Source organism: Phyllobates terribilis, unplaced genomic scaffold, assembly GCF_046119375.1.
Source record: "Phyllobates terribilis strain yellow unplaced genomic scaffold, ASM4611937v1 Scaffold_3__8_contigs__length_932513732, whole genome shotgun sequence".
Taxonomy (NCBI): domain Eukaryota; kingdom Metazoa; phylum Chordata; class Amphibia; order Anura; family Dendrobatidae; genus Phyllobates; species Phyllobates terribilis.
Genome location: NW_027362763.1, coordinates 200,799,296 through 200,821,724, shown reverse-complemented (window position 1 = coordinate 200,821,724; position 22,429 = coordinate 200,799,296). Strand labels below are relative to the sequence as shown.

Genomic DNA, 22,429 nt, shown 5'->3' with positions numbered 1-22,429 from the left:
ATCCTAATATGTGGTAGGTGTAATAATACTAGCAAATACCTACAATTAGAAATGTAGTGTAGTTCTTCTGATTCACTGTCACTTACCCCATGTGCAGGGTATTGTAATAGTGGTTGTAACCATGGATATGTAATCTAACAATTAACTAATGAACTGTCACTATGTGAGTGTTCGTAACCATGAATACCTAAGCTTCTGCAATGCCCTGCACATGGGGTAAGCCACATAGCGCATCAGAACTATACTACATTTCTAACTGGAGGTATTTGCGAATATTATTAAACCTACTACATATTGGGATAGGATCTTGCAGATGAGAATACCCTTTTAAAGATGAAAAACTACATTTCAAACATATCTTGAAGACTTGGTTTCACATCCATTGTACTGATGTAGTCAAATTATGGAAATTTTGCTTCTATGTAAATACTTCTGGACTCAAACATATAAACCCATAGCACGACCATCCTCCCTGATAAAAAGGTATGGGATTAGTTTTGAGAACCACTGGCTACATTACTATTCCAGGGATCATACTACATTTGGTCAGTTAAGGTACATAATAGAGGTTAGTGGTCAGACATGAACAGTTCTCATTTTCTAACAATTCTTTATCTGTGGACTTTATGGTTAGTTCATTACTAGAGCAGTATCCAATACGCTTTGTCTCACGTTAAGAGCTCCGGTATAACGTATCCTGTACTACAAAATATTACAAGAGGTGCATGCCCCCCCTCTCCAGAGAGCTACGACTTTTGGCCTATGGGGGGGGGGGGGGTATTTCAAGCAGTTCTTTGTATGAAATATAGCCATCAATGGCATTGAATTTATTAATCAGATTTATAGTATAAATATGACTAAAGGAAATAGAATATTAAAAAAAGGACAAATTATCAACACAAAAGTCAATCTTTATTCAAAACAGTATTAATACATAACAATCCTCGTTACAATAAACGTGCTTTTAGAGAAAGTTGAAAATCTGAGCGCATCTAACCACATTATACAAAAAAAAAAAAAAAAAGTATGCATAATTGAACCAGCTCAGAATGGTCACATCGTCCGCCCACTATGAAAGACAGTACAGAATGGAAGAATGGTATCATGGTGGCTTTTGGAAGACAACATTCATTTTACATATAAAAATTATTTAAAAAAAACGTATGAAAATAACCCAAATATGGGGGGGGGGGGGGGACATGACTTTCATGCTTGAACTCTTTATGGACAGATAGTATTTCAGTTTATGTGAACAAAGAGATTGGATACATTTATTTCTCTATAGTAACAAGTGATTGAATGAGTTTCCCTAACCCTCTGTGTCCCCCACCAAGTGACGCCACGCCAACTTTAAAGAGTTAACCTCCAAATATTTGTGTATTCTACCCATTTTACTTTTGGTCCCTTTCACACCCAGTAAGGCAGGTCTACGCTCCCATAGAAGGAATGAAGGGTATCATATCAGAAGGAAATATTCTATTCTATGTGGGGGGCCGCAATCACCTTTGAATGAAAAGTAGTTAAATCTCCAGAACGTGAAGTGCAAGGTGCCTGAGGGGAATGCAGACAAGGACATGAACTGCCTCGGTGCCTAAATATTTTTTGCATTGAAAGGGCATCGACAGAACAGTGTACACAATAGACGCGAGTATACTCAATACTGTATTATAATGTATTAGGTAGGGCAAATGTATAGGAAAAAGACATCTTCACATGCTTTTCCTCTGTACAGGATCTATGGTGACAAAGTATACTACTAGTTGTCATGAGCAGGACATAAAGCATCAATGAACCATATTTAAAAAGTGATGTTTGGACATTCCTCGCATTGATTAATAAAGTAAAGCCGTGCTATAATGCTAATAGAGTTGACTGTTAGCCATTCATGACCAGATGTGTATTGATATGTAATTTGCACATAAGGGATCAAAGTCTCCCAAGACAAATTCCAATAAGAGAAGTTTTATGGATGTAGGAACGCAATGGGCACCATCACCAGAATCTGCTTGTATTTGTCTTTATATATTAATTAGGGGCTGGCAACTATGGCCTGCTGCAGATAACACTCCTAAAGCCATGAAGTTGGATGAATATTTTAGAAATTTCTAGGAAGTCCAATTAGAGAGGCTAAACTTTATTGATCAGCAACGTTACTAATTTTTGTAATATACTCCATTATCTTATTTTTAGTGATGAGCACAAGTGCTTGTTACTCAAGTTAGCCTAGGGTGCTTGGATATGCAGAGTATCGCGGGTGCTCTAATCACATGTTCAAGTCTCCACGGCTGCATGTTTCGTGGCTGTTTGACAGCCGCATAACATGCAGGGATTGCCTGACATACACAGGCAATCCCCACATGTTTTGTGTCTAACAGCCAGGAAACATGCTGCCGCGGGGACTCGAGCATAGCACCCGCGATACAAGGTGCAAACATGAGCACCCTAGGCAAACTCGAGTAATGAGCACTTTATACTCATCACTACTTCTTTTGCTTCCTTCTCTCAAACACCATGCTGAAAGTGCCATTTTAACTGCCCAGTTCGTGCGGTTTTAGAAGCTGCTTTGACCTGCAGCCCTAGTAATAGTCCAAACTCAAACATTATTTACAAACTTTCCTGTCTGAGCTTCTCTGCTTCCCTCCTCCATTATCAGACAGGGAGAGTGTTTGTAAATAGTGTTTGAGTACAGACAGTTGGTAGAGCTGCAGTTCAAAGCAGCTTGTAAAGGACCCCGAATTGGGTAGTTAAAACAGCACTTTCAGCATGGTTTATAAGAGAGAGAAGGAAGCAAAATAAATGGAGTATATTACAAAGATTCCAAACTTTGCAAAGGCAGATCAAAAATATAAAAAAAGTTACTCTTTCATACAGATTTTCTGCTAGCGATGAAATACCACCCACTTTGTCTGATTCAAACACTCTAAAAAAGACAAAAGCTTAGGGTGTCATTAAGGACTGTAACTGTATTTATATACAAGTTTCCTGTTTCAAAAGTACCATATTTCCAATGATTCAGTTGCCACTAAGCTGTGACCTAGCCTAGTCACAACGGGGGAGTTTTATTAAAACTGGTACAAAGTAAAAAGTAACCAATGGATATTTCATTTTTGATTGGTTGCTCCATTTTTACTTTGCACCAGTTTTATTAAATTTCCCACAATCAGTGTGGACTGCCAATTAGTAGTGATGAACAGCTTGTATGTGTGTAGTTACAAGTATTTTTGTGTAGACAGAAGCTAGGTATCTGCCTAATGTCAACCATGAATATTTAGGAGTCAAATAACGGCTTTGCGTAACACAACATTTTATTTTGATTTTCTAAAAACCCTTTCATTGCAGAACATGTATATATGTTGGAAATGAGAATGGTCACCATACTTATTTTTTTATTGTGGAATGCCAACAGAAAACCTCTGCACAATGTGAGCAATTCTATAAAAAAAATTACAAAAAAAGCAAATACAATAAGAAACAATGTGGTCACTGTATCGTAAAAGTGGAAAACTCTTATCTACCTTTCCCAATTTTCTCACAATTCATGATGCATAGGATTTTGTGTTTGCTTTCTTTCCAATTTCTATCAAGTGAAACGAGTCCTTTAGATTTCGGAGGAATGCTTGAAGTGTTAATCTTGTAAACTGCAATAAATGCAGAGTGAATACTATAAAGCGGCCACCTCAGGCATGATGAGATCTGTACCCAAGAATGAGATATACTGATAGTGTTGAGCGTTACTACTTGCGTTCTGTGTGCCAAGTTATCTTCCTTTAGTCACACAGCCGCTCACATGGTCACATCACCTGAATCAGCTATTCCTATTAAACACGCTATAGAAAAATAACCTTGAGGAACAAAAAAAAAAAAACATGAACAAAAAACTTATTCCTAGTGAGAAATTGGGCAATCTGAATTTCACTAAATTACTTCTTATGATGTCATAGATCACATGGCACCATTTTATTAGTAACAACCTTCCAGCAAAAAAAAAAAAACAACAAAAAAAAGAAACTGTAGAGCAACACTCAAAAAAACACACTGGGGTGATTAGTCTTGCCTCAATTTTCTAAGGCCTTACAATTAGCAAAAAGCCTTCAGATTTCTTCTTGACTCCTTTGGATTTTGCATATGATGGGTTTTTTTGTTTGCATATGTCACTGCAATAAACAAGCTTCATTTCGTGTTTAAACATGCATTCAACTAGATATGGATCATTGAAACAACTTTATACTCCCTTTTTATCATTAGAATTAGCTAAAAAAATTGCAAGACTGTCCACAAAACAGGATTTTATATTAAAGACAACCACTAGAGTCCCAAGATGTTAAGATATGCAATAATGGAAATCTTCAGATCCTGAATTAGTGTTAGGCAAAGTGTTGAAAGAATTCAGAAGGAAGAAACTTCTCGCTGGAGGAATAACACTTCAGCACCATCTAATAAGCATCTGACTTGCTTGCATATCTTCCATCTTTAAACCTGACGGGAAAAAAAAGAACCATAATAGGAATTAATCAGTTGTTACCACATTACCACAGGCATCCTTTGTAAGTTGTATAATCCCTAATAAAAGGTGTTTTTTAGAATTTGAGGACATTATCCCCCCATTTGCCCATTACGTTTTGATCATGGACAACCCCTTTACAACTGCGACCATCAGTCAGTGGTTATGGCACACATCTCGTGTCTATGGAGTCCTTTGTTTTTGGATGAAAATTTCATCTGGGTTAGTCTAAAGTTATGTTTAAATTTAATGGGATTCTCAAAAAATTTTTTGCTAGATGTTTAACCTCCAACTAGGGAATTAATGCTTGATTAGTGTTGACCCGATTGTCTGAACCAGTAGAACAACAATGCTGCAGCAAATGCCAAAGTCATGCAGACCCTACACTGCTGCACTTTACATCTGTGTCTGCTACTGCAGCGTACAAGGATGCAACGGAGCAGCAGTCAGTGATAGTTTAGAAAGGCCATCAATATGTGATCAGTAAGGTCCAAACTACTAATGGATATTACTGGAAAGCTCTTACAATTTAAATGTCCACTGTGACAGCCTTGTTTAACTCATAGCCCAGGGATGTCCAAATTAAGCTACACTAGTGTGTGCGCGTATGATCTCATCCAGTGTACAAGTATGAAAATGCCAAAATAGGAGGGTGACAAACAAATTAAAAAAATAAAAATAAAAGGAGAAAAAGACTCCCAAAGTGTCTGCCAACCAAAACGACACCAAGTAACATTTAAAGACCAGAAGTCCACTCCAGCTTCACCCAAAGGCAGTGCCCATGACCATGAAGGCAGCAAGACGGAAACCACTGACATCTTATATCAATGTTTTTAATGGATAGAACATGTATCCACTATAGTCTGTTGGGATATTCACATATCCATATATTTTATGGTGTCGAGTATATAAAAAAAAAAAAAAAAAAAAAAAAAAAAAAAATGAAAATTTTGTCCATTTTTGATAAGAAACTGATGGAATCCTAACTAGAGATGAGGGAACATGCTCCCAAAATAGGTTAGAGTCACCGCTGTCAGACAGCCACAACACATGCGGGGATTGCATGTGTTGCAGCTGTCAAAACAGCCACGGCGACGCAAACCTATTTTGGGAGCATGCTGAAGATACTCGGTTAGCACCCGAGTGTGTTCGGTTAACCCCTTATCCGAGCACGTTCGCTCATCACTAATCCTAACCTTTTATTGATGGGAGAAGCTTGAAACACCTCCATCAGGTTCTCTTGCATATGGAAAAAATACTGATGAAACACTGATGACAATCTGATCCAAAGCACTGATGGAAAAGCATTTTTTTTTTTTTTTTTATGAAGGGAATCTGTCAGCATGTTTTTGCTATATAATCTTAGGGCAGCCAGGTGTAGGGACGGAGAGACAGATGCCAATGATGTATCACTTGCCAGAATGCTATGTATAACCCGCACACAAAACTGATTGGCAGCTTCCAGTGCACACTGTCCATTGTCAGCACGCTGCTGATCAGTGGTGGGGGTGAGGTTACATACATTAGCTGGGCTGGCCTGCACGCGACACCTAGTCAAGCAATGATAATTTGCTGATAAAACACTGATTGAAACTACAACGCAGCCCAATAAGTGACACATCCCTAGAGTCAGGCTCTCTTGTTCTATATTATGGTGTTCTCAGCTTAAATAGGAAAAATCTGCTGTTTCCCTTTAAACATACAATGAGTGGACGACTGAACAAGGCCTTACACAGCATAGCCGGAGACATGGCAACACTTACACTGGTCGACTAATCACCATTGTGTTGGGACATAACTATAGGTTGGTGTCCCTGGAGGCCGATATGCAGGCATTGTAACTTGGTGAGGGGCTACTGGAGTTGGAGAATGGGCAGTCAACAATGTACCTAGAAAACAAGATTTACAGATATATTTCAGTTTAACATTACGCAAACAAATTATGTTTATTTGAAAATATCCGAATCATTTCATATAAAGAGCAACAAAGTCTTTGGGGGGAGGGGAGGGAGAAAGGCATTGAGAGATAGTAACAGACAACTGCGGTGAACATAGTTCTCCTGTAATGTTCAGGGGTGTCTGTCAGCAAGGTCACCCCCCCTCCTTATACAGTATATATGGGCATGTAAATCAGTAAAAGATAAATGCATTGGTAAATTTATAAACGCTATTGCCTGAACGCTGAGGAATGCATTCATTTACCAATATGCAAATGAGGTGTTAAGTGCTTTGTTGTGCCCAGAGCCCTAAACAAAACTCTACCTCCTCAGCTTATTTCCATCTTTAATGCCTCCCTCTCTGAGTAATAGCTTGATGTGTCTGACGTCAATGTACCAGACACCAGCCAGGAAATCTGGATCAAAGCTTTTCTCACTTCTGTGCACCAAAATGCCCAGCAAAGGGCACTGGCTGCAGCGTTCTACTGCACATGACCCCAGCAGGACACCTTAGTGCGCAGAAGTGAGGAAACACCAAGCTATCACTCACAGATGGAGGCAATAGGTAAGGAAATAAGCCCAGGAAGCAGAGTTTCATTATGTTACGGATGTAGAAAAATGGTGACAAACCAAATTTTATGTATTTTTTATCAATTTTTTTTTTTTTTTGTGAAAAAAAATACAAAGTTACCAAAAATGCCATTTTGGGATCATTAGAGTCACACTGACCTGGGGAATTATTTTTCTGAATAATTTTTACCAAAGAAAAATACTAAAAAACCTATGGCGGAATAGCATTTATTTTTTCCACTATAGAATTTTTCTCCAGCATGTTGTAAATGAATGCCAAAATTCAAAAGTACAACTTTTTTTTTGTTGCAGGACAAGCCCTCACTCAGATGGCCATGTCAATGAGACAAAAAAAATGCACAGGAATGAAAAATCTCTGTCATTAAAGATTTAAACATATTTTAGTGATACACTGTAGATATTGGCTTTTATGAAGGGTGCTAATAATGAAAGTAGAGTCCTCCTTTACAGTGATAAAACATACTACTTTAGTTCTAGTTGATAATAGCAGGAAGCACCAGCTCCTACCTGCAGACATCGCCATTGTGGTCCCAGCCACCATGCCCATAGCCACACCACTGCCCCTAGGAGGGATCGCTGCGGGGTACATCGTCGCTGGCAATCCATTGGGCTGCACAACTGTAGTGTGATGGATTACATGTGGAGGGGCTGCAAACAGAGGCTGTGTATAGTAGGTTCCCTGCTGTAATACAAAGAATAAAAATAAAAATCAGCTTAATCTGTATTCTACAGATGGAGGAAGCAGGATATAGAAGCTATAGGAGCCCAGTGATCCAAGTTGTCCCTGACTTCTGAGTACTGACATCTTTTGCTATAATTTTTACATAATTTTTAAAAGGGGTTATTGCACATTTATTCTGCAGGAGAACAGCGCTCCCCTGCCCGGCTTCCTCCTTGCAGGCGAGGGGCCAATGCGCTTGTGATGATTGACCATCCAGATCAACAGCATCACTGAGCTGCTGGCCCAAACCTTGCCAATGAGCAGTAAATAAAATACAGTCTACTCTCAACAATAGTGGGATTTTTATTTCTATATATGTAATTTTTTTTTTAACCCCTTAACAACATCTGACGTACTAATACGCGTCTGTGCCCTGGGACTTAAGAGCCAGACCCGTATTAGTACGTCATCGCGATCGCGCCCGCACACAGGCTGTGCGGGCGCGATCGCCGCCGGGTGTCAGCTGATTGTCACAGCTGACACCCGGTACTATGTGCAGGGAGCGGTCACGCACCGCTCCCAGCACATTAACCCCCGCGATGCTGCGATCGAAGTCGATCGCGGCATTGCGGGGGCAAGGGGAGGTGATCGGCGATACTCACCTCCTCTTCCGGCTTCCAGCGCAGTCTGCAAAGGCTTCCCAGGTGTTGCCATGACGACCCGATGTCGTCATGACAACATCCGGGTCACCAGAGAGCAGGAAGATTGCTTGGACATGCGCAGTGCATCTCCAAGCAATCTTCACACTGTGCACTTCTGACAGCCTTCATGGCATAGGGATGGTGCTCCATTCCTGTGCCATGCAGGCGATCAGAAAAAAAAAAGTGAAAGTCCCAGAGTGGGAAAAAGTAATAAAGTGTATAAACTGTGTGAAAGTGGAAAAAAAAAAAAAAAAAAAAATGTGCAAAAATATTATAAAAAAATAATACACCAAAAATAAAAATATAATGTACCCATCAATAAATATTATTATAAAAAAAAATTAAAAAAAAACAATAAAAGTACACATATTTGGTATCGCCGCGTCCGGAACAACCTGACCTATAAAACTGTCCCACTAGTTAACCCCTTCAGTGAACACGGTAAAAAAAAAAAAAAAAAAAAAACCAAGCAAAAAACAATGCTTTATCACCATACCGCCAAACAAAAAGTGGAATAACACGCGATCAAAAAGACGCATATAAATAAAAATGATACCGCTGAAAACGTCATCTCGTCCCGCAAAAAACAAGCCGCCATATAGCTCCATCAGCCGAAAAATAAAAAAGTTATAGCGCTCAGAATAAAGCGATACTAAAAAATATTTTTTTCTATAAAATAGCTTTTATTGTGTATAAGCGCCAAAACATAGAAAAATGATACAAATGTGGTACCGCTGTAAACGTACTGACCCGAATAGTAAAGCTGCCTCATCAATTTTACCACACGCGGAACAGAATAAAAAAAAAAAAAAAAAACAATTCCTGAATTGTTGGTTTTTGTTTATTCTGCCTCCCAAAAATCGGAATAGAAAGCGATCAAAAAATGTCACGTGCCTGAAAATGGCACCAATAACAACGTCAAGTCATCCCGCAAAAAACGAGCCGTCACATGACTGTCTGCCAAAATCTGGAAAAATTATAGCTCTCAAAATATGGCGATGCAAAAACTAGATTTTACAAAAAATGCGTCTTTTAGTGTGTGACAGCTGTCAGTCATAAAAACCCCATATGATTCTGGCATTGCTGTAATCACACCGACCCGAAGAATAAAGTCGTCTAATCACTTATACCGCACAAGGAACGGCGTCAAAAATAAACTCTTGAGTTAGGATTGGGCTAGGGTTAGGGCTGGGTTTGGGGCTAGGGTTGTGCTGGGGCTAGGGTTGTGCTGGGGCTAGGGTTGTGCTGGGGCTAGGGTTGTGCTAGGGTTAGGGCTGGGGTTGGGATTTTTTTCAAAAGTAAGAAAAATAGATGACGATATGGCGACTAGTGTTGAGAGCAAGTGCTCGCTACTTGAGTTTGCATCGGGTGCTCTGGTATGCATTTAGTATCGTGGGTATTTGAGTGACATGCTCGAGTCTCTGCCCCATATGCTTCGCGGCCAAAAAACTTTACGGGGATTGCCTGCCATGCACGAGCGATCCCCGCATGTTTTTTTTTGGGTGTCTAATAACCGTGAAACATGCGGAGCAGGGACTCGAGCATGTCACTCGAGCACACGCTGTACATGGTGCATACCTGAGTACCCGATGCAAACTCAAGTAGCGAGCACTTGCGCTCAAGAATAATGAAAACTTATTCAATATGATGACCTAATGTAAACAAATAATGTGCCGAACCTCTGGGTTCAAAATGTTCACTATACACCTTAATAAAATCTTTGAGGGGTATAGTTTCCAAAATGGGGACACTTGTGGGGGAGCTCCAATGTTTGGGCACACAGGGACTCTCTAAATGCAACATGGTATCCGCTAACAAATTGAATGGAAAATCGGCTCAAATTGTTAGCGGACACCACATTGCGTTTGGAGAGCCCCTCTGTGCCCAAACTTTGGAGCTCCCCCACAAGTGACCCCATTTTGGAAACTAGACCCCCCAAGGCACCTTTCTAGATGCATAGTGAGCACTTGGAACCCCCAGGTGCTTCACAAATTGATTCGTAAAAATGAAAAAGTGAAAAAAAAAACACTTTTTCATTTTTATGAATCAATTTGTGAAGCACCTGGGGTTCCAAGTGCTCACTATGAATCTAGATAGGTGCCTTGGGGGGTCTAGTTTCCAAAATGGGGTCACTTGTGGGGGAGCTCCAATGTTTGGGCACACAGGGACTCTCCAAATGCAACATGATATCCGCTAACAAATTGTCGGCTCAAATTGTTAGCGGATATCATGTTGCATTTGGAGAGTCCCTGTGTGCCCAAACATTGGAGCTCCTCCACAAGTGACCCCATTTTGGAAACTAGACCCCCCAAGGCACCTATCTAGATGCATAGTGAGCACTTGGAACCCCTAGGTGCTTCACAAATTGATTCGTAAAAATGAAAAAGTGTTTTTTTTTTCACTTTTTCATTATTACGAATCAATTTGTGAAGCACCTGGGGGTTCCAAGTGCTCACTATGCATCTAGAAAGGTGCCTTGGGGGGTCTAGTTTCCAAAATGGGGTCACTTGTGGGGGAGCTCCAAAGTTTGGGCACAGAGAAGCTCTCCAAACGCAATGTGGTGTCCGCTAACAATTTGAGCCGATTTTCCATTCAATTTGTTAGCGGATACCATGTTGCATTTAGAGAGTCCCTGTGTGCCCAAACATTGGAGCTCTCCCACAAGTGACCCCATTTTGGAAACTAGACCCCCCAAGGCACCTATCTAGATGCATAGTGAGCAGTTGGAACCCCCAGGTGCTTCACAAATTGATTCATAAAAATGAAAAAGTGTTTTTTTTTTCACTTTTTCATTGTTACGAATCAATTTGTGAAGCACCTGGGGGTTCCAAGTGCTCACTATGCATCTAGATAGGTGCCTTGGGGGGTCTAGTTTCCAAAATGGGGTCACTTGTGGGGGAGCTCCAATGTTTGGGCACACAGCAGCTCTCCAAACGCAACATGGTGTCGCTAACAATTTGAGCCAATTTTGCGTTAAATTTGTTAGCGGACACCATGTTGCATTTAGAGAGCCGCTGTGTGCCCAAATATTGGAGCTCCCCCACAAGTGACCCCATTTTGGAAACTAGACCACCCAAGGCACCTATCTAGATGCATAGTGAGCACTTGGAACCCTCAGGTGCTTCACAAATTGATTCATACAAATGAAAAAGTGTTTTTTTTTTCACTTTTTCATTGTTACGAATCAATTTGTGAAGCACCTGGGGGTTCCAAGTGCTCACTATGCATCTAGAAAGGTGCCTTGGGGGGTCTAGTTTCCAAAATGGGGTCACTTGTGGGGGAGCTCCAAAGTTTGGGCACACATGGGCTCTCCAAACACAACATGGCGTCCGCTAATTATTCAAGCAAATTTTACAATCAAAAAGTCAAATAGCGCTCCTTCCCTTCCGAGCCCTGCTGTGCGCCCAAACAGTATTTTTTCCCCAAATATTGGGTATCTGCGTGCCCAGGGGAAATTGCACAACAAATTTTGGGGTCCATTTTTTCTTGTTACCCCTGTGAAAATAAAAAAAATTGGGTCTAAATTAACATTTTTGTGAAAAAAGTTAAATGTTCATTTTTTTCTTCCACATTCAAAAAATTCCTGTGAAGCACCTGAAGGGTTAATAAAGTTCTTGAATGTGGTTTTGAGCACCTTGAGGGGTGCAGTTTTTAGAATGGTGTCACTTTTGGGTATTTTCTGTCATAAAGACCTCTCAAAGTGACTTCAAATGTGATGTGGTCCCTAAAAAAATGGTTTTGTAAATTTTGTTGGAAAAATGAGAAATCGCTGGTCAACTTTTAACCCTTATAGCTCACTAACAAAAAAAAATTTTGGTTCCAAAATTGTGCTGATGTAAAGTAGACATGTGGGAAATGTTATTTATTAACTCTTTTGTGTGACATATCGCTCTGATTTCAGGGCTTAAAAATTCAAATTTTGAAAATTGCAAAATTTTCAAAATTTTCGCCAAATTTCCATTTTTTTCACAAATAAACGCAAGTGATATCGAAGAAATTTTTCCACAATCATGAAGTACAATATGTCACGAAAAAACAATCTCAGAATCAGAGGGATCCGTTGAAGCGTTCGAGAGTAATTACCTCATAAAGTGACAGTGGTCAGAATTGTAAAAATTGGCCCGGTCATTAACGTGCAAACCACCCGCGGGGCTTAAGGGGTTAAACTATACACACACACACACACACACACACTTTACAAATTTCCCATTTAAGATGAGATTACACATTTAGGATCTCTAATTTCTTTCAGTGACAGCGGACATTCTTGGATCAACTTGGAGGCCAAAAAAACAGTTTTCACAAGGAGATGCTCACAGCTATACAGCTCGTCACTGGGTGACAGCCCTCTAACCTTGCAGCCATGTGAACTGTACGTAAGCAGAACAGGTTTTTAAGGTGTTGTCCAGCATAATTAGTCCGGCATACTCCTCTGCTGTCCCCCTATGGATCTGGTTCAGAGAGGTCTGCACAGACATCAGAAGCGATAAGGCCACTATTCTTCTATGCCAGGGTTGCTGAAACCTCCCGATTGGCTGCTAGAGTCACATGACAAACGGCCAATAATGTGCCAGTCTAGTCACCCGAAATATGCAGCCAATCACAGGCCAAAGCAGTCCTGCAACATCACAGATCATCAAAGCAGCCTAAAATGGGGATAGCGACAGGCAAGTATGTCAGATTTTGACCCTATCCATGCCCCGGTTACAGTTTCAATTAGGCCAATTAACCCCCTTCAAGCTTCTGATTGTTTCCAATTACTGACAGTAAGAAAAGATCTTGAAAATGGAAAACCAAAAACTACCAGGTTTTACACAGAACCTGAGCCAAGTCATAGACTAAAATCAGTGTGAGATGTTATAAGATCTGCAGCAGAGTCTACCAAAGTCAGATCTACTTACAGGTGCTTCTCACAAAATTAGAATATCATCAAAAAGTTAATTTATTTCAGTTCTTCAATACTAAAAGTGAAACTCATATTATATAGAGTCATTACAAACAGAGCGATCTATTGATGATTATGGCTTACAGCCAATGAAAACACAAAAGTCATTATCTCAGTAAATTAGAATACTTTATAACAGCAGCTTGAAAAATGTTATTAAAATCCGAAATGTTGTCCTAATGAAATGTATGTTCAGTAAATGCACTCAATACTTGGTCGGGGCTCCTTGTGCATCAATTACTGCATCAATGCGGCGTGGCATGGAGGCGATCAGCCTGTGGCACTGCTGAGGTGTTATGGAAGCCCAGGTTTGATAGCAACCTTCAGCTCATCTGCATTGTTGGGTCTGGTGTCTCATCTTCCTCTTGATAATAGTCCATAGATTCTCTATAGGGTTAAGGTCAGGCGAGTTTCCTGGCCAATCAAGCACAGTGATAATGTTGTTTGTAAACCAGGTGGTACTTTTGGCAGTGTGGACAGGTGCCAAGTCCTGCTGGAGAATGACATTTCCATCTCCATAAAGCTTGTCAGCAGAGGGAAGCATGAAGTGCTCTAAAATTTCCTGGTAGACGGCTGCGCTGACTTTGGTCTTGATAAAACACAGTGGACCTACACCACCAGATGACATGGCTCCCCAAACCATCACTGATTGTGGAAACTTCACACTAGACCTCAAGCAGCTTGGATTGAGGCCTCTCCACTCTTCCTCCAGACTCAGACCTTGATTTCCAAATGAAATGCAAAATTTACTTTCATCTGAAAACAACACCTTGGACCACTGAGCAACAGTCCAGGTCTTTTTATTCTTGGCCCAGGTAAGACGCTTCTGGCGTTGTCTATTGGTCATGAGTGGCTTGACACAAGGAATGCGACACTTGTAGCCCATGTCCTGGATACGTCTGTGTGTGGTGGCTCTTGAAGCAATGGCTCCAGCAGCAGTCCACTCCTTGTGAAACTCCCCCAAATTTTTGAATGGCCTTTTCTTAATCCTTTCAAGGCTGCAGTTATCCCAGTTGCTTGTGCACCTTTTTCCACCACACTTTTTCCTTCCACTCAACTTTCCATTAATATGCTTGGATACAGCACTCTGTGAACAGCCAGCTTCTTTAGCAATGACCTTTTCTGGCTTACCCTCCTTGTGGAGTGTATGAATGACTGCCTTCTGGACATCGGTCAAGTCAGCAGTCTTCCCCATGATTGTGGAGCCTACTGAAAATAACTAAGGGACCTTTTTAAACGCTTAGGAAGCCTTTGCAGGTGTTTTTTGTTAATTATTATAATTTACTGAGATAATGACTTTTGTGTTTTTATTGGCTGTAAGCCATAATCATCAACATTAACACAAATAAATAGATCACTCTGTTTGTAATGACTATGTAATATATGAGTTTCACTTTTTGTATTGAAGAACTGAAATAAATTAACTTTTTTATGACATTCTAATTTTGTGAGACGCACCTGTATCTGTGCCATAAATTAAAGAGGAGAGTGCCACTAAGGATCAGGGGTATAGAGGTTATTAATGCAAATGTACCTAAATGTTGTCAGCCTTGGAAAAGCTCTTAAATTAGAAATATTCCTCAAAAGGCTGCTTTCAGTTTCCCTGCTGGAACCTGCCCTCCCCCCAGAAGATATACTGTAATTCGGGGGACATTGCAGCAAGTGTCTGAACTCATTTCAGGCTGGTACCATTACCTAACCATAGCACTACTGCTATCTGGCTGGTTTAGGACATAATAAAATATATTTATACTGTATGTCAAAGGCTGATTAAGAACTACAAAAAGATTACACGAGCACAATAGTAAGAATAATAATCTAACCAACCTTTACCTGTGCATATGGATTTTGATGTGGGTAGGCACTTCTTACTGGGTATACTGCCGTCTGGTAAGGGTTAGGGGAAGAAGAATAGGGTGGCACAGCTCCGCTGGTGGGGGAGCATGACACTTTGTATGGCGTACCTGGCGTATATCCTGGAAGAGTAGAAAAACAGGTAAGGACACATACTAGTGCATATATAAATGTACGAGGGACATAGCTGGCAATGACACAATCAGGATCCAGCAGAGTACATAGTGTACCATCCGCTCTCTCCTAGTATAGCGAGTGCCACCCCCAGAGAGTCACCCGCTGACTAGGACACTCACTGGCTGCTATGCAGAACAGAGAAACAAGTTTTTCTTTACATGAAATAAATCACTGCCGATTTAAGCACAATAAGCACCATGGTCACAGAGCAGCTGGAAAACCTGTGACCAAATCCAAATGTCAGCAACTAGGTTTGTGTCATTTTAGCTATATGCAGCTTTATCTGGTGTTTCCAAAAAGTCAGAAAACCCCGGCACCCATCCACATTGTATGTAATCCCGTGCTAGACTACCTCCAACTCGGACGTAAGCATAGACAAACATGTGCTGTAAGTAGTGAGCGGTCACACAAATAGAAACACCTAGTTAAAAAGCACAGAAGAGCGAACATCATATTGCTTTACAGAGGCAAGAAACCTTTCAAGTTAGGCATCATGTTTTCCTTTTTTGCATATATTACCTTTGATATATTCACTGTAAACAAATCTCACATCAGGAGTCACAGCTAAAACATTTTCTTTAAAGTAACTTCATCGCTCACAAATGCAGAGCTCCACGCTGCAGGGTCTCAGTGGCCTATATAATGCAGCTCCACGCTGCAGGGTCTCAGTGGCCTATATAATGCAGAGCTCCACGCTGCAGGGTCTCAGTGGCCTATATAATGCAGAGCTCCACGCTGCAGGGTCTCAGTGGCCTATATAATGCAGAGCTCCACGCTGCAGGGTCTCAGTGGCCTATATAATGCAGAGCTCCACGCTGCAGGGTCTCAGTGGCCTATATAATGCAGAGCTCCACGCTGCAGGGTCTCAGTGGCCTATATAATGCAGAGCTCCACGCTGCAGGGTCTCAGTGGCCTATATAATGCAGAGCTCCACACTGCAGGGTCTCAGTGGCCTATATAATGCAGAGCTCCACGCTGCAGGGTCTCAGTGGCCTATATAATGCAGAGCTCCACGCTGCAGGGTCTCAGTGGCCTATATAATGCAGAGCTCCACGCTGCAGGGTCTCAGTGGCCTATATAATGCAGCTCCACGCTGCAGGGTCTCAGTGGCCTATATAATGCAGCTCCACACTGCAGGGTCTCAGTGGCCTATATAATGCAGTTCCACGCTGCAGGGTCTCAGTGGCCTATATAATGCAGAGCTCCACGCTGCAGGGTCTCAGTGCCCTATATAATGCAGCTCCACACTGCAGGGTCTCAGTGGCCTATATAATGCAGAGCTCCACGCTGCAGGGTCTCAGTGGCCTATATAATGCAGAGCTCCACGCTGCAGGGTCTCAGTGGCCTATATAATGCAGAGCTCCACGCTGCAGGGTCTCAGTGGCCTATATAATGCAGAGCTCCACACTGCAGGGTCTCAGTGGCCTATATAATGCAGAGCTCCACACTGCAGGGTCTCAGTGGCCTATATAATGCAGAGCTCCACACTGCAGGGTCTCAGTGGCCTATATAATGCAGAGCTCCACACTGCAGGGTCTCAGTGGCCTATATAATGCAGAGCTCCACACTGCAGGGTCTCAGTGGCCTATATAATGCAGAGCTCCACACTGCAGGGTCTCAGTGGCCTATATAATGCAGAGCTCCACGCTGCAGGGTCTCAGTGGCCTATATAATGCAGAGCTCCACGCTGCAGGGTCTCAGTGGCCTATATAATGCAGAGCTCCACGCTGCAGGGTCTCAGTGGCCTATATAATGCAGCTCCACGCTGCAGGGTCTCAGTGGCCTATATAATGCAGCTCCAAGCTGCAGGGTCTCAGTGGCCTATATAATGCAGCTCCACACTGCAGGGTCTCAGTGGCCTATATAATGCAGAGCTCCACGCTGCAGGGTCTCAGTGGCCTATATAATGCAGAGCTCCACACTGCAGGGTCTCAGTGGCCTATATAATGCAGAGCTCCACACTGCAGGGTCTCAGTGCCCTATATAATGCAGCTCCACGCTGCAGGGTCTCAGTGGCCTATATAATGCAGTTCCACGCTGCAGGGTCTCAGTGGCCTATATAATGCAGAGCTCCACGCTGCAGGGTCTCAGTGGCCTATATAATGCAGAGCTCCACACTGCAGGGTCTCAGTGGCCTATATAATGCAGAGCTCCACACTGCAGGGTCTCAGTGCCCTATATAATGCAGCTCCACGCTGCAGGGTCTCAGTGGCCTATATAATGCAGTTCCACGCTGCAGGGTCTCAGTGGCCTATATAATGCAGAGCTCCACGCTGCAGGGTCTCAGTGGCCTATATAATGCAGAGCTCCACACTGCAGGGTCTCAGTGCCCTATATAATGCAGTTCCATGCTGCAGGGTCTCAGTGGCCTATATAATGCAGAGCTCCACGCTGCAGGGTCTCAGTGCCCTATATAATGCAGCTCCACGCTGCAGGGTCTCAGTGGCCTATATAATGCAGAGCTCCACGCTGCAGGGTCTCAGTGGCCTATATAATGCAGAGCTCCACACTGCAGGGTCTCAGTGGCCTATATAATGCAGAGCTCCACGCTGCAGGGTCTCAGTGGCCTATATAATGCAGAGCTCCACGCTGCAGGGTCTCAGTGGCCTATATAATGCAGAGCTCCACGCTGCAGGGTCTCAGTGGCCTATATAATGCAGAGCTCCACGCTGCAGGGTCTCAGTGGCCTATATAATGCAGAGCTCCACGCTGCAGGGTCTCAGTGGCCTATATAATGCAGAGCTCCACGCTGCAGGGTCTCAGTGGCCTATATAATGCAGAGCTCCACGCTGCAGGGTCTCAGTGGCCTATATAATGCAGAGCTCCACGCTGCAGGGTCTCAGTGGCCTATATAATGCAGAGCTCCACGCTGCAGGGTCTCAGTGGCCTATATAATGCAGAGCTCCACGCTGCAGGGTCTCAGTGGCCTATATAATGCAGAGCTCCACGCTGCAGGGTCTCAGTGGCCTATATAATGCAGAGCTCCACGCTGCAGGGTCTCAGTGGCCTATATAATGCAGAGCTCCACGCTGCAGGGTTTCAGTGCCCTATATAATGCAGAGCTCCACGCTGCAGGGTTTCAGTGCCCTATATAATGCAGAGCTCCACGCTGCAGGGTCTCAGTGGCCTATATAATGCAGAGCTCCACACTGCAGGGTCTCAGTGGCCTATATAATGCAGCTCCACACTGCAGGGTCTCAGTGGCCTATATAATGCAGCTCCACACTGCAGGGTCTCAGTGGCCTATATAATGCAGCTCCACACTGCAGGGTCTCAGTGGCCTATATAATGCAGAGCTCCACACTGCAGGGTCTCAGTGGCCTATATAATGCAGAGCTCCACACTGCAGGGTCTCAGTGGCCTATATAATGCAGAGCTCCACACTGCAGGGTCTCAGTGGCCTATATAATGCAGAGCTCCACACTGCAGGGTCTCAGTGGCCTATATAATGCAGAGCTCCACACTGCAGGGTCTCAGTGGCCTATATAATGCAGAGCTCCAAACTGCAGGGTCTCCGTGGCCTATATAATGCAGAGCTCCACACTGCAGGGTCTCCGTGGCCTATATAATGCAGAGCTCCACACTGCAGGGTCTCCGTGGCCTATATAATGCAGAGCTCCACACTGCAGGGTCTCAGTGGCCTATATAATGCAGAGCTCCACGCTGCAGGGTCTCAGTGGTCTATATAATGCAGCTCCACACTGCAGGGTCTCAGTGGTCTATATAATGCAGCTCCACACTGCAGGGTCTCAGTGCCCTATATAATGCAGAGCTCCACACTGCAGGGTCTCAGTGGCCTATATAATGCAGCTCCACACTGCAGGGTCTCAGTGGCCTATATAATGCAGAGCTCCACGCTGCAGGGTCTCAGTGCCCTATATAATGCAGAGCTCCACACTGCAGGGTCTCAGTGCCCTATATAATGCAGAGCTCCACGCTGCAGGGTCTCAGTGCCCTATATAATGCAGAGCTCCACACTGCAGGGTCTCAGTGCCCTATATAATGCAGAGCTCCACACTGCAGGGTCTCAGTGGCCTACAGTACAGACCAAAAGTTTGGACACACCTTCTCATTTGAAGATTTTTCTGTATTTTCATGACTATGAAAATTGTACATTCACACTGAAGGCATCAAAACTATGAATTAACACATGTGGAATTATATACTTAAAAAAGTGTGCAACAGCTGAAAATATGTCTTATATTCTAGGTTCTTCAAAGTAGCCACCTTTTGCTTTGATGACTGCTTTGCACACTCTTGGCATTCTCTTGATGAGCTTCAAGAGGTAGTCACCGGAAATGGTTTTCACTTCACAGGTGTGCCCTGTCAGGTTTAATAAGTGGGATTTCTCGCCTTTTATAAATGGAGTTGGGACCAACAGTTGTGTTGTGCCAGAAGTCAGGTGGATACAGAGCAGATAGTCCTACTGAATAGACTGTTAGAATTTGTATTATGGCAAGAAAAAAGCAGCTAAGTAAAGAAAAACGAGTGGCCATCATTACTTTAAGAAGTGAAGGTCAGTCAGTCCGAAAAATTGGGAAAACTTTGAAAGTGTCCCCAAGTGCAGTTGCAAAAACCATCAAGCGCTACAAAGAAACTGGCTCACATGAGGACCGCCCCAGGAAAGGAAGACCAAAGAGTCACCTCTGCTTCTGAGGATAAGTTTATCCGAGTCACCAGCCTCAGAAATCGCAGGTTAACAGCAGCTCAGATTAGAGACCAGGTCAATGCCACACAGAGTTCTAGCAGCAGACACATCTCTACAACAACTGTTGAGAGGAGACTTTGTGCAGCAGGCCTTCATGGTAAAATAGCTGCTAGGAAACCACTGCTAAGGACAGGCAACAAGCAGAAGAGACTTGTTTGGGCTAAAGAACCCAAGGAATGGACATTAGACCAGTGGAAATCTGTGCTTTGGTCTGATGAATCCAAATTTGAGATCTTTGGTTCCAACCACCGTGTCTTTGTGCGACGCAGAAAAGGTGAACGGATGGACTCTACATGCCTGGTTCCCACCGTGAAGCATGGAGGGGGAGGTGTGATGGTGTGGGGGTGCTTTGCTGGTGACACTGTTGGGGATTTATTCAAAATTGAAGGCATACTGAACCAGCATGGCTACCACAGCATCTTGCAGTGGCATGCTATTCCATCCGGTTTGCGTTTAGTTGGACCATCATTTATTTTTCAACAGGACAATGACCCCAAACACACCTCCAGGCTGTGTAAGGGCTATTTGACCAAAAATGAGAGTGATGGGGTGCTACGCCAGATGACCTGGGCTCCACAGTCACCAGACCTGAATAGAATCGAGATGGTTTGGGGTGAGCTGGACCGCAGAGTGAAGGCAAAAGGGCCAACAAGTGCTAAGCATTTCTGGGAACTCCTTCAAGATTGTTGGAAGACCATTTCCGGTGACTACCTCTTGAAGCTCATCAAGAGAATGCCAAGAGTGTGCAAAGCAGACATCAAAGCAAAAGGTGGCTACTTTGAAGAACCTAGAATATAAGACATATTTTCAGTTGTTTCACACTTTTTTGTTAAGTATATAATTCCACATGTGTTAATTCATAGTTTTGATGCCTTCAGTGTGAATGTACAATTTTCATAGTCATGAAAATACAGAAAAATCTTTAAATGAGAAGGTGTGTCCAAACTTTTGGTCTGTACTGTATATAATGCAGCTCCACACTGCAGGGTCTCAGTGGCCTATATAATGCAGCTCCATACTACAGAAATGTTATCATCCTGAGTACTTGTGCACGAGGGGGACATACAGGGAAATAAGGACATTGGCGCTACGCAAGCCAAAATACATCTTCATAACGTGCAAGTAACCCTATGGATACATTTAGCATACACACAACATTGAGCGCAGAACCTACAGTGGGTACGGAAAGTATTCAGACCCTTTTACATTTTTCACTCTTTGTTTCATTGCAACCATTTGGCAAATTCTAAAAAGTTAATTTTTTTTCTCATTAAAGTACACTCTGCACCCCATCTTGACTGAAAAAAAAAAAAAAACAGAAATGTAGACATTTTTGCAAATTTATTAAAAAAGGAAAACTGAAGTATCACATGGTCATAAGTATTCAGACCCTTTGCTCAGTATTGAGTAGAAGCCCCCTTTTGAGCTAGTACAGCCATGAGTCTTCTTGGGAATGATGCAACAAGTTTTTCACACCTGGATTTGGGGATCCTCTGCCATTCTTTCTTGCAGATCCTCTCCAGTTCCGTCAGGTTGGATGGTGAACGTTGGTGGACAGCCATTTTCAGGTCTCTCCAGAGATGCTCAATTGGGTTTAGGTCAGGGCTCTGGCTGGGCCAGTCAAGAATGGTCACAGAGTTGTTCTGAAGCCACTCCTTTGTTATTTTAGCTGTGTGCTTAGGGTCATTGTCTTGTTGGAAGGTGAACCTTCGGCCAGGTCTGAAGTCCAGAGCACTATGGAAGAGGTTTTCATCCAGGATATCTCTGTACTTGGCCACATTCCTGTTTCCTTCAATTGCAACCAGTCATGTCCCTCCAGCTGAAAAACACCCCATAGCATGATGCTTCCACCACGTTTCACTGTTGGGATTGTATTGGGCAGGTGATGAGCAGTGCCTGGTTTTCTCCACACATACCGCTTAGAATTATCACAAAAAAGTTCTATATTCGTCTCATCAGACCAGAGAATCTTATTTCTCATAGTCTGGGAGTCCTTCATGTGTTTTTGAGCAAACTATGCGGGCTTTCATATGTCTCGCACTGAGGAGAGTTTTCCATCAGGCCACTCTGCCATACAGGCCAGACTGGTGGAGGGCTGCAGTGATAATTGACTTTGTGGAACTTTCTCCCATCTCCCTACTGCATCTCTGGAGCTCAGCCACAGTGATCTTGGGGTTCTTCTTTACCTCTCTCACCAAGGCTCTTCTCCCACGATTGCTCAGTTTGGCTGGACAGCCAGGTCTAGGAAGACTTCTGGAGGTCCCAAACTTCTTCCATTTAAGGATTATGGAGGCCACTGTGCTCTTAGGAACCTTGAGTAATGCAGAAATTCTTTTGTAAGCTTGGCCAGATCT

The 22,429-nt window shown here is 42.9% G+C and overlaps 1 protein-coding gene across 6 annotated transcripts in view; it reads right to left on the bottom strand.

Annotated features, from left to right (window-relative positions):
- Nucleotides 1–890: 890 nt before the first annotated feature.
- The window catches only part of FAM168B (family with sequence similarity 168 member B), a 36,729-nt gene continuing 15,190 nt past the window's right edge, over nt 891–22,429 (bottom strand). For 4 of the 6 annotated variants that reach the window (XM_073674470.1, XM_073674473.1, XM_073674469.1 and 1 more), the window contains 4 exons: nt 15,164–15,312; nt 7,537–7,711; nt 6,265–6,390; nt 891–4,476 (listed from right to left, as the gene is read on the bottom strand). In XM_073674470.1, the coding sequence (XP_073530571.1) occupies nt 6,278–6,390; nt 7,537–7,711; nt 15,164–15,312 (437 nt within the window). In that variant the 3' untranslated portion in view covers nt 891–4,476; nt 6,265–6,277. The remainder of the gene's footprint in view (nt 4,477–6,264; nt 6,391–7,536; nt 7,712–15,163; nt 15,313–22,429) is intronic. The other 2 variants (XM_073674471.1, XM_073674474.1) reach the window with 1 other exon arrangement.